This window comes from Pipra filicauda, unplaced genomic scaffold, assembly GCF_003945595.2.
Source record: "Pipra filicauda isolate LSUMZ 115617 unplaced genomic scaffold, ASM394559v2 scaffold80_size11013439_pilon, whole genome shotgun sequence".
In the NCBI taxonomy this organism is placed as follows: Eukaryota; Metazoa; Chordata; class Aves; order Passeriformes; family Pipridae; genus Pipra; species Pipra filicauda.
Window position 1 is genome coordinate 2,771,630 of NW_024104987.1, and position 11,366 is coordinate 2,782,995.

The 11,366-nt window shown below is 53.4% G+C and overlaps 1 protein-coding gene across 3 annotated transcripts in view; it reads left to right on the forward strand.

Moving 5' to 3' along the window:
* Positions 1 to 7,457, forward strand: part of RGS9 (regulator of G protein signaling 9) — a 32,750-nt gene extending 25,293 nt beyond the window's left edge. Inside the window, exons 17-19 of one of the 3 annotated variants that reach the window (XM_027749837.2) lie at positions 1,061 to 1,175; positions 4,634 to 5,010; positions 5,877 to 7,457. In XM_027749837.2, coding sequence (XP_027605638.2) covers positions 1,061 to 1,175; positions 4,634 to 5,010; positions 5,877 to 6,033 — 649 coding nt within the window. In that variant the 3' untranslated portion in view covers positions 6,034 to 7,457. Of the gene's footprint in view, positions 1 to 1,060; positions 3,772 to 4,633; positions 5,011 to 5,876 lie in introns of those variants that run through there. The other 2 variants (XR_003546137.2, XM_027749838.2) reach the window with 2 other exon arrangements.
* Positions 7,458 to 11,366: the final 3,909 nt, after the last annotated feature.

An 11,366-nucleotide genomic window follows, 5' to 3' on the forward strand; every position in this document is an offset into this window, starting at 1 on the left:
ATGGCTCCTTTCCTGGAAGGAGAGAGCACTGTGTCCCGGGCATGGGAAAACTCCTGCCCATGAAACATTGGCTGCCAGAGCAGAGCCAGAGTTCGGGATCCTCTGTGGGATCTGCCCATCTCTGCCTGGACAAAGCTGCTTAGGGGAGGTGACAAGCATACGGGAACAAACAGCACCTTGCTTGTGAGTGACAGCTGGCACAAGGTGGATGCCCTTAAAATTGTTTTTTTCCTGAGCAAGATGAAGGTTGTACAGCAAATTTAGGCCATTTGAACTACAGTTGCTCCTAAAGCTGAGTGGGCAGTGTCAGAGCCAGACTGGGTGATGTGTTCCTTTCTCTGTTCCTCTTCCACTCGCCAACCCAACAAGCAAGAAAGAGGAATTGTGGACTTTCACACTGTTGTTTCATCTAAAGCCTGTTTCAAGGCAGTGGAAAAAGCCCTGCTGCTGACTTGTCTGGGGTCTGGTTGGTTTGTCCCTGAGCCACACATCACGAGGTCGCTGGCTAGTGCTGGTTGATCCTGGTGGCTGCCTTCGTGCTTGACAGTGCTTGTTCTGGACACTCAGTACTCAGCATCCTGTAAAGCTGGAGAGCTGGTACCTCATCCAGAGCTGGGTTAACTCTTGTTCCCAGGGCTGCTGCAAGTGGATTTGCTGTAGCAGGGAACAGGTGGGTTTTTTGGGTATCACAAAGAAATGCCCATACAGGTCCCTGTCTTGATCTTACTCAGAATACCAGAGAAAATTCCACTGATGCACACTGCTTGGCTCCACACCCAGTGTGAGTTATGTGCAAACACAGCAACAGGAGGAGTGTGGATGGGCACTGGAGCCCCTCAGGAGCAGGACCAGCACTGCCTTTACGCTTTTAGCAGTTCTGGAGCTGACGTGTGACGATGAGTCACCCAGTCCTGCTTTGAACCACCTCCTCTGCATTTTGCACTTCTTTATCCACCCCTGTGCCCGAGCTTGCCCTCCTGGTGACTTTGCTTACTAGGGATGAGTTTTTGGTGCCCTTCTCCACACTAACACCCTGCTCCTTTCCCTCCCTCCCTCCCAGCACCGGCTTGTTCGGGCGCCGCCACCTCCGCTCCAGCCCCAGCCCCATCATCCTGAGGCAGCAGGAGGAAGAGGCCAAAGCCAGGGAAGCCGCCGCCACCGTGGACATCACGCAGGTCATGAGCAAGCTGGACCGCAGGAACCAGCCCCAGCCTCCCAAGTAGGCTCTGAGCCCCGCAGGGCACAGCGCAGGGAAAAGACAAGCGAGGCCGGTGTTGAGCTTCGTCTCCCCTTCCTGAAGGTGTCAGTGCTGCTTTAGGTTTCCCAGGCCGGCTCTCTGCCATCAGCCGGCTTCCCACACGTTGCCATGGCTTCTGGAGAGCAGATGTCGCTTCCCAGGCATGCCAGGCAGGGAGTGCTGGCAGGGCCGGGCTGCTGCCTGTGCCAGGCTCGGGGGGCAGGACCCCGGCTCCCCCCACACACACCTCCGAGGGGAGATGACTTCTGCCTGTCCCGAGATTCCCCCCGGGAGGCTGGGTAGCCCAACTGCCTCTCCCTGCCTCCTGCTCTTCGGGGAGGTGGGATAGCACCCAGTAAAGTGCTGCCCTTTCCAGTCCTTTGGGTCCAAACCAGCCTTCCTGGGAGCAGTGGTGGATGACCCCGAGGGGAGTAGGGAGAGGTGACCCACCTCAGAGTGTCCATGCTGGCTTCCATTCCCTGAGGAGATGTGCACCTTTCCAAGGGGTGCATCTGGCACCCCCTGAGAGGAGCACACCCCTCACTCCAAGTATCCTGCACTTCCCAGCTAATGCAACAGGAACACAGGCAGAAGAGCCAGGGAGGCTCCTTGCTGAGTGTTTCTGAAGCTTTGGTTGACCCTTTGAATTTGAATGTCACTCCCAGATCCTCCCAGCACGCTGGAGATGATCAGTGGGAAGCTCTGCTCTCCCTGTGCCGTGGGCTGGGTGTGCAGGTGCAAAGAGCCACCCCTTGCCAGAGCCTGCACGAGACCCTGAGAGATTTTATCAAATCCTTCCCACCTCTTGTCTTGTCTTTTTCCTGCTCTTCTATTTTGTCTTGTTAAAAAACCCAACAGGAGGTAGTTCCAGTTGTAGCCCAGAGGCAAGAGAGGACAGGGTAGAGGTGTTAAGAGCTGATTTCAACTTTAAGTAGTGTTTTTCTTTTTATTTGCTCTGTCTCTTTTGCTCTGTAGAATGAGGCAAACTAAAATGCTGTTTTAGTGCTAAAGAGCTCGGGGAGATTCCAGGCTTTGCTGGGAAAGCACAGCATGTCTGGACCAGGCCAGCAATTACCAGAAGTGCAAAGATTCCTGCAAAGCCCAGTAAAGGGAATTGGAGGGGCAGAAAATCTTCCTTGTTTGTTAAAATTTTAGGGAAGTAGAGGGACTGTGTGGAAGCACTGAGGTATGGGAAGCTGCTTCTCTCTGGTTTGTATTGTTCATCCATTTTAAATACTGATAGGATTTTACAGGAAATGGGAGATCATAGGATCATTGGATTGGGTTGGAAGGGACCTTAAAGATCATCTCATTCCACCCCTTGCCATGGACAGGGACACCTTCCACTAGACCAGGTTGCTCAGAGCCCCAGCCAGCCAGGCCTTGGACACTTCCAGGGGTGAAAGCTGGAGAAAGCTGGATGGGAAGGGGGGCCCTCAGATAATGGGGTGCATGCAGACCAGCCCCTTGGAGCCCTGGGGTCCCCAGGTCCATGCAGGCCAACTGCCTGTGAGCAGGGGGACAGTCAGGATGTCACTGTGTCCCAAAACAGCCTGAACAGTGACTCCTGCCCTCCCCGTGTGTGTTACCAGGGGCAGAATCAGGGCTGTGCAATCTGATCTGGTGTCACTGCAGAACTCGTCTCCTTCACTTGTGGCTGAGCCAGGGAGATTTTCCTGACCTTCATTAACCTATCGGTGATAAACCTTCTTAGAGGAATTGAAACCGAGTTGCCCAAGACTTTCACTCTGATGTCAAGGCCCGTGCTGTCTCTGCTCTTACTCCTGGTGGAAGCAAAGGCATGTTTTGCAATGCTCCGCAGGGGACCAGGATCAGCCTTTTCTGTAATTGCTCTTAAAACCCCAAGGCTTTGTTGCGTCAGGTGCTGAGCACCATCAACCTACCTTGACATAAGAGCACTGAAAGATACTCCAAAACCTGGCAGGGTTGGTCCAAAGCTCCTTGCCTGTGATGAGCTCTACAGTCTCTCCAGAGTTTGTGTGACATGGAGCACTGAGCATGTTGGGATTGCCAGGATGTAGTAACATGTGGAAGATCAAGTCAGGGTATAAATAATAAATAACAAATCTGTGTGTTCTAGTCAGTCCCTCTGATTCTACTTCTATTTTGTCTGCTGCTTTGCTTGTTCTGTTCTCTGTACCCATTCCTTTCTCTGAGTTTTCATCACCTCTGCTTTGCACCGCTGTTCCCCTGCCATGGGTTAGTGTGGCACATTCAGGAGTCGCTGTGTTTGTGGAACACCAGTCACTGCTTGTGGAACACCTGCCTGACACACACAGGCAGGGGCTGGCTCTGCTCTACCACAGGCTGAACAAGCTGGCACGGCCCAGCCTTCTGTTCCTCGTCCCTTGCTGCTCAGTCCCTGAAGAGGAAGGTCGCCTGGTACAAGCTGAACTTCACTTTGTGCCAGAAATTGTTTGTTTCCATTGGAAATCAGCAATGTGTTGTTTCATTTCTTGGTCATCTCTCCTGCCCATTCATCTGTCTAATAAAAATAAATGTAGAAAATGGAAGAAGAACCAAGTTCATCCTTCTCTGTCGCGTCTCAGTGTGTTCATTGCTCACTGTGTCATCACTGCATGTGTGTGTACATGTTCTGTGTGTGCCTCTGCCCTCAGCCCTTCTCCTTGGGCACTTGAGATGCATTTCATTTCTGCTGGGAGTGAGTCCTTGGGAAATGGGAGGGGACCCAGCATGCAGCTTGTCCTCTGCTGCTTGTCCTGTGCTTGTCCTGTCCAATTCATACTTGGGCTTGTCCTGAGGGCTGAATGAGCTGAGCTGGAGCCTCCACAGCCCCAGCCAGGGACACTGGGGGCTTCAGCACAAGATGTGATTTGTATTACCAGTCATCAGGGCTCGGGCTTAGAGTGTGTTCCTTGGGCACGGCAGCAGCCAGCGCAGTGCTGCCTTGGGTGTGACATGGCTGTGGTGTTCATAACCAAGATCACATTCTCGGGATGACAGGCTCCCCCGTGCCTGGAGCTAATCCTTGTGAGGAATGAGACAAGCTGGTGTCTCCTCCAGCATCCCAGTGGGCGTGGGGCCGGATCTGTCAGCACCCACTGGGACTGGTAGCAATGACCCCGTTGCTTTCTGTAGGCAAGTTGTGACACCTCCGCGCTCCTGCTGGAGGGCAGGGAAGGGGACAGAGCTGCAGGGTGGGGACACTGGCACAGGCCTGGCTGGGGTGGCTGACAGCTGCCTCCCAGCTGAGCCCTGTTTCTCCTGGCAGCACTGTGGCTGCCCTGGCCCTGTGACACTGGGCCCTTCTCCAGAGAAGCAGAGGGCTTGTTCTCCTGATGGAGCCTGGAGAGACCAGCCACCAGTGTGCCACCGCCGAGCCTGACTGAGCCTATCTCCTTTTCCTCCCCACAGCCGTGCCACCTCGCCTCCCAGGCCCCTCGCCCAGCTGCCCACGCTGGCACCACCACCCCTCCTTTGCCCACCCTGCCTCCAACCCTGCCTGATCCCCTGGCCCTGCCCCAGGGCACCGCCTGCCCCTCGCCCACCAGCCTGGCCCTGGACGGCGGCGGTGGCACCGCGGGCACCCTGCGGGACCCCCGGGGGGCCGGGCCTGGACCCTTCCCCTCGGGCAGCAGGAGGTCCCTGGGCCGGTTCCTGAGGAGGGGCTGCTGGACCTCGCCCACCTTGGCTGCGCTGTCGCCCCGGTGCCCGGCCGTGCCACATGGGAAGGTGCAGCCGCTGGGAGAGCGGGAGCGGCGGCTGCGCCCGGACGCCAAGGTGGTCAGCAGGTCAGTACTGCCCAGGCACCTGGGCATCCTCCCCTCCACCACCATTGCTCTTTGTAATTAGCCAGAGGTCTCCAAGAACCCACCCGACAGCTGCATTTCCTACCCTTGCTGCTAAACCCCACCAATCCCACCTGTGCCACCTAAATCCCAGCCAGGTTCTGGAAGTGTCTCTTCCCCCTGTCTCCACATCTACTGTCCACACTGGATGTGTTTTCTGATGGGATCGGGGCAGGAGCTCACTCCGGTGGTGCCTCTGCTGTGCTCACACCTCCTGTTCAGGGGTGCAAAACCCCAGGTTTTACTTTTAATCCCTCAATTTGGAAAACCACTCGTATATTGGTGTTTGTTCTTGAGCGCTGGTTCAGGTTTGGTTTAGTGGTTTCAAGTCAGAGGATACCCAGAAGTGACAAGGGAGGAGAAATCTTGAGGGAGAGTCGTGAAGCATTTGTTGCTCTGGGGCAGGAGGTGTGAGAGGGGGGTTTTTTTCCAGGAGAGGTTCTCCCTGTTGGAACCAAACCCTGGCCATGTCCCTCACTCAGAGAACCATGTCCCTGCTCTCAGTTAACCCACCTCTACTGCTGACTGAGTGGATGAGTCCACATTATAAATTCAAAAGCACAAACCTGGGGGCTCCTGCTCCACCTGGCTCCGTGCTCCGGAGCTGTGTCACACGGCTTCTCAGCTTCAAAGGGGTGGGAGCTCACATTCCCCTCGTTTTCCCTCTCTGTGGGCTCGTGCCTGGGCGCTTTGCTTTGGGATTTGGGGTTTGAACAGTGGAAGTCTCCAAGCCGGGCTCGGTTCGCTGCCTCGGAGCACATCAAAAAGTGCCGTGTGTGTGTGTGATGAGTCTCTGTTTCACAACACAGCTTCTTCCAAGTCAGAACGGACGCGCCTTCGGAGAGCCGAGTGTGCCCCGAGGGCTCCGAGGAGGGCGAGGACGGACACCCCCGGGCTCATAAGGACTCCACGAAGGAGCTGATCTGCCCCTGGGAGACCCCCACGGAGGAGGGGAGAGCAGGGTAACCAGCAGCCCTGGCATGGATGCTCTTTCCAGGCCTGAGACCGCAGTGGGTCAGCACGTGGACCATGTTGGAGAACTACATTAGAGCCATCCCTCAGCATCAGGGGCACTCAGACCACCACAGCAACGGATAACAGACCCTGCAGTGCCCGTTTGTAATCCAAGAACTCAGAGTGTTTCTGGACTGGTTTCATTTCCTATCTTTGGTTTATCCAGGTCTGTTCACGACAGACTTCTCGATAAATGAAACTCTTTCCCAGCCTTGGAGCAGATGGAGAGTGTATGTGTGTGTGAATGTCCTGGAAACGGTGTCTTGTTGGAGTTTCTTGCTTGGCCATGAGGTGTCAGCACACTGAACCCAGCACAGCTGGAGCAGGGCTGGCTGGGGTTTTTCACAGCCCGACTCAGGCTGCAGTGCCAAGACTGGGACGTGTTTGTGTCCCCAGCCTGGGTCCACCTCTTATTAATAACAATCTTTTAGTTTAAAAGCAGGTTTATTAAGACGCAGATGATTGCTGGGGAAAATAAAGTGCCCCCTCATGAGAAGCTGTGTGGCATAGCATCGTTCCTTCATCCAAACCAAAACTGATCCCAGAGGGCAAGGAGTGCAGAAGGGAGAGCAGAGGCTCCAGAGCTCTCCTGCACTAGCTCCAGCTTCCCAGTGCGTGGGTTTGAAACCATAGCTTGAACTGCACCCCAGAAACACCTTGGGAAGATCCTAACCAAATTTTGGGACCCTCCAAACTCAGATTGATGCATTGCCATGGCCTTTACCTGTGCTGATATCAGGAGTGTCAGACCATTGCCTTCCTTATGTCATGTGGTGTTTGAAGGTGGTGTTTCGTTCACGTGGAGGGGTTCCCTCGGTGTGTGTGCTGTGGGTCACTGTTCTGTAGCTTGGCCACGACCTGTGACTTCTGATGTTGCTGTTTTGTCCTTTCTGATTATAAATGGAGCTTTGCCTGTGTGGCTGCCGTGGTTCCTCACTCCTGCTGTGGGATTTAAATCTCTCCTCACACGCGCTCAGTGCTCCCCATTTCCCCCGGGCCTGGGGTGACACTTCTCATCACAGGGCAGTTTGGGAAGATCAAGAGGCTGTTTCTGTCTCCAAAGCCTCTTTCCCAGGGGAGCTGAGGGTTGGGCAGGAGGCTGATGCCCCACACTGCCTGTGATGCTTCTCTTGTAGAAATGCACATTGGCTCTCGCTGGCTTTGCTCTGTCAGAGGGACGTGGTCTTGCTCCACGGTCACTGGTGGTGGCACCTATTGATGACACAGAATGGCGTGTCTTTTGCGATTTTTTGTGTTAATATTGTTACTCAGCCACTCCTGATGGGACACTGGCAACATATGATCCAGGAAACATGACATATAGACATTGTGATGTGTAACAGTTACTAATATGATATTTAATGTGCATATGACAAGAGCCATCCTACTGCTAATATTTCTCTCATTGGTTTGGGGCTCATCTTGGGAATCTCCTTGCCTTCTGCTCCTCCTGCTCATCTTCTACACCAGAGGAAGGACTTCAGGATCCAAAAGTGCCGCTCTGTCGGGGCTGGGATGCAGTGACACCCAGACAGTCAGGTACATCTCCATCCCAGAGGCCAGCACTGAGGATTCCCAACATTTTTCCCTTCAGGGCACGGCTTTTTCCCCCCAGTATCTTTAAACTTGAGAACTCCTGCAGCTTTTTCCCGTGGGAGGAAAAAGGAGGGTGCACTGCCTTGTGCACCTCAAGCCAGTGCCTTGCTCTCCTCCCTTCTCCCATGGACCCCCCCAGGTGCCTGCTGAGTGCAGGAGGAACACGACAGCTCCAGAGGCCCTGGATCCCTCCTGCCACCACTCTGTGCTCGCACGGTGACATCTGAGGCTCTGCCCCCGCTGGAGGCCTGGCGTGCTGGAGTCGGGAGTGCTTTCAGCTCTGGCAGTTCAAATCCCCTCGCTGTGCAGGAGCCCACTTAACGCTGCCTGCAGTCACCTGGAGGAATTAGCTCACTGCAGCAACTTAGACATCCAAGGTATTCCGATAATGTGAGGGATGTGTGAGGTTAATGACTGGAAAAAGTGATCGCTCCCTGTGGGCAGTTTCTCAGAAAACTCCCTGCTGCTTGGCTGACAGAAGAAAGGAGACTCCGGCAGCGGCGGCAGCAGCGAGGAAGCCCCGTCCCCTCTCCACAGCAGCTGCACAGCCCCACGGAGCAGCCATGGCCCTGCTCCAGCTCCCGGAGGTGCTGGAGGAGCTCCCATGCTCCAGGGCCGAGCTGCTGTGCTGCAGGACAGGCTGCGGTGCTTGAACGTGGATATTCATGGAATCAACTTGGAAGGAAGACACTTATCCGAGTGATTCTCCAAGTGCTGCACTCCCAGGTGTGGAGGTCCCACACCCCAGGTCGGGGTGGGCTCCTCCAGCATCCTCCACTCAGGCTGACCCAGGGGATTTGTTGTATGAGCCAGCCTGGAAAACGAGCAGCTTCTGGGGTTCCCCCACAGCTCTGTGAGGGCTCTTCCCAGGCTGCCTCAGCCACCAACCTCAAGGGGACACTGTTGGGATAGGATGGGAGTGAGTCCCATGCTGGTGATCCTCAGCCTCTCGCTGGAGCCTTGAGTGGGAGCTGGATGCTGTGAGGGGCTGCCAGTTTTGGGGGAGCCCCTCTCCGGCCGTGCTGTGGGACTGGGGTACAGAGGAGAGGGGTGTGGGAGGGCATGGCCAGCTCGGAGAACCTGGTTAAAATATCCAGATTAAAGATCTCTTTTCCAGGCGACCGGCATCTCTCAAATCTCTCCTCAAGCCTGACATTTCTCTGCCTCCTCTCCAGCTGGGCCACACGGCTGAAAACGCCGAGGGGCTGTTCCCTCTCCGAGGTCTCGGACTGTGCATTGCTCAAGCCTCATGAATTTAAAAATGGAACAAAGAATGCTCAGCATCCAGCAGGATCAGGCCTCGGGAGCAGGAAGTACCAGCTGGCTCAGGAGAGGGCTTGTTCCCATGGGATTCCCAGTGTGGTTTTGGCAGGCGGCGTGGTTGGGATAGCTCCGCGAGCAGGCTCTTCCTGCCTGGAATGCCAGCCCTGGCAGAACAGCTGACTCAGAGCGTGACAGCTCTTCACAGCATCCCCTTCTGAAAGGAGCTGTCAGGAGAGCCCCTGACACCGCTGCCTCTACATTTTGTGAGGGTGGCTTGAAAGCCGAGCTGTAAACCGAGCCCACGACACAGTGCTCTTGGAAACGCCGCTCTGTGGGCGGAATTCACCCCTGAGGGAGGCTACATCCCGTTACAGCCCATCCCTGTTCCCAGAATGGGGTGGCAGCCCAGCCAGAGAGGTTCCTGCTCCATTCACCCCAGCACCTGAACACCTGAGTTAGGATAAGTATGTTATGAAAGAACCATCGTGACTTGGCTTTTCGGGGTGCAGGAGCCTCAGGGATGCAGGGACAAACCCAGCCACCAGGGTGATTTTCCCCTTGCCGACAGGGGTATGTTTTATGCATTTTGCAATACACCAGAAGCAGAGGTGAGCACCTCTCTTTTAGGCTGAGGTTCCCAGATCTGTTCTGCACCACACTAAGGAGTAAAAGATAAGCTCTTGCAAGTCGGTTTACTTTTTAAAATTCCTGTTGCCATAGCAGCTCAGCACACTGTCTCAAGTCCTCCTTCTTGCAAAACTTTGATCACCACGAAAACAGAATTATGTTGTTCTCCAACACATTCTACATATAGATATACAGAAGTTCCCATAGTTCATGCTTCAACACCTCTGCAAAGACCTCTTTTATTTCTCGCTCACAAAGAATTTCTCTGGCCAGAGGTCAGTATTTTAAATCCTGGTTTAAAGCCATTCCCTCAGCACCTCTGTGGTCCCACTGCTTGTGTTCCCAGTTGAGGTTCTGGTCCCAGTGGTTTCTAACATGCTCTGGTACACCACAGAACTAAACCCAGCCACCAACTTCTGTCCTCAGGATCGCAGGAATACCCTCCTCCCTTGGCTCTGCTCCAATCTCTTCCCTGAAGTATTGAAAGAGCACAAATTGCCCTGAAATATTCACCCATTTGTTGTTATCCAGCAGAAGCTCTGAGCTATATTATCCTTGCTCACCCCTGGCCCCATCACACTGGGTTCCCCCGTCCCAGGGAAGGAGTCAGTAACACTTCTTAGGATGAGATGAATCAGCTTTGGGAATGGTTTATTCCCTCTCTTGGCTCTAGGGCACTAACTCAAGGCTGGACACAGCTCCTGTGTGGGTAGGGTTTGGTGGCATCTCATACCTGGGTGGCATCACCTGACACCTGGGGCTTTAACAACAATTAGTGCATGCAATGTGCAGGGTGCAGGCACCTGCTGCAGCTCCAGGATCTGTGCTCTGGCGCTCTGCAAGCTCTGCTTTCAGCCTTGGGACACTGGAATCATAGACCATGGAATGGTGAAGGCTGGAAAAGCCCTCTGAGATCATCACACTCAACCATATTCATCTCTGAACCAAGTCCCCATGTTTTTTGCACACTTCTAGGAATGGTGACTCTCCCTACTGTCTGTCAGTTTGAAGCTATTGGGAAGCCATTCCCCCCTGTCCTGTCACTGGAGGCTCTTGTAAATAGTCTTTCTCCATCTTTCTGGTCAGGTGTCCCATTTTTCCAGCTGTATTCATGCTAGCAATACTGGAAAAGACAGAGATGAGGAAAAAAAAAAAAAAAGAAGGAATTTAGTCTAAAGATAAACAAATTTGGAATAACAGCCTACACAGCCATTTGGTTAAACAGCACATTACCCAGAGCTCTCCTTTTGCTGTTGTTGTTCACATGAATCCATCTCCTCACACAGAGAAGACCCTCCCAGACCAGGACTGGGAAAGGTCAGTGGTATTTTTATTAATGCTCATAGCCAAATTTCTTCCAGTCAGCCCTTTCCCCCCCCCCCCCCAATAACTGAAAGGGGAAGAAAAAAAAAAAGAAAAAAAAAAAAAGAAGAGGAAGAAAAAATTGGGGTAAAAGTTGAAGAACACTTTAATTTATAAGAAAAAGAACTAAATAATTGATGCAGTCATGGTGCCAAAGGTAATTTCTGCTGCTCCCTCTATCTCACAAAGACATTTAGCATTGATTGAGATCAAAGTATCAAAAACCCCTGCTGCTGAGCTGAAAGGCAAAACTTTCGGCTGCCTTTCTCCGCTCTAATAATATCGTCTTTATGTAGTTAATAAACTGCACACTTCAGTCAAACTATATCATTACAGAAGACTTAGGGAGCTAATAATTTAAAAGCAAAGAATTGCCTCTGTTCTTCGCTTTGAACTAAACAACATTCTGTTGAATGAGGGGGACATCAAAGCTTTGT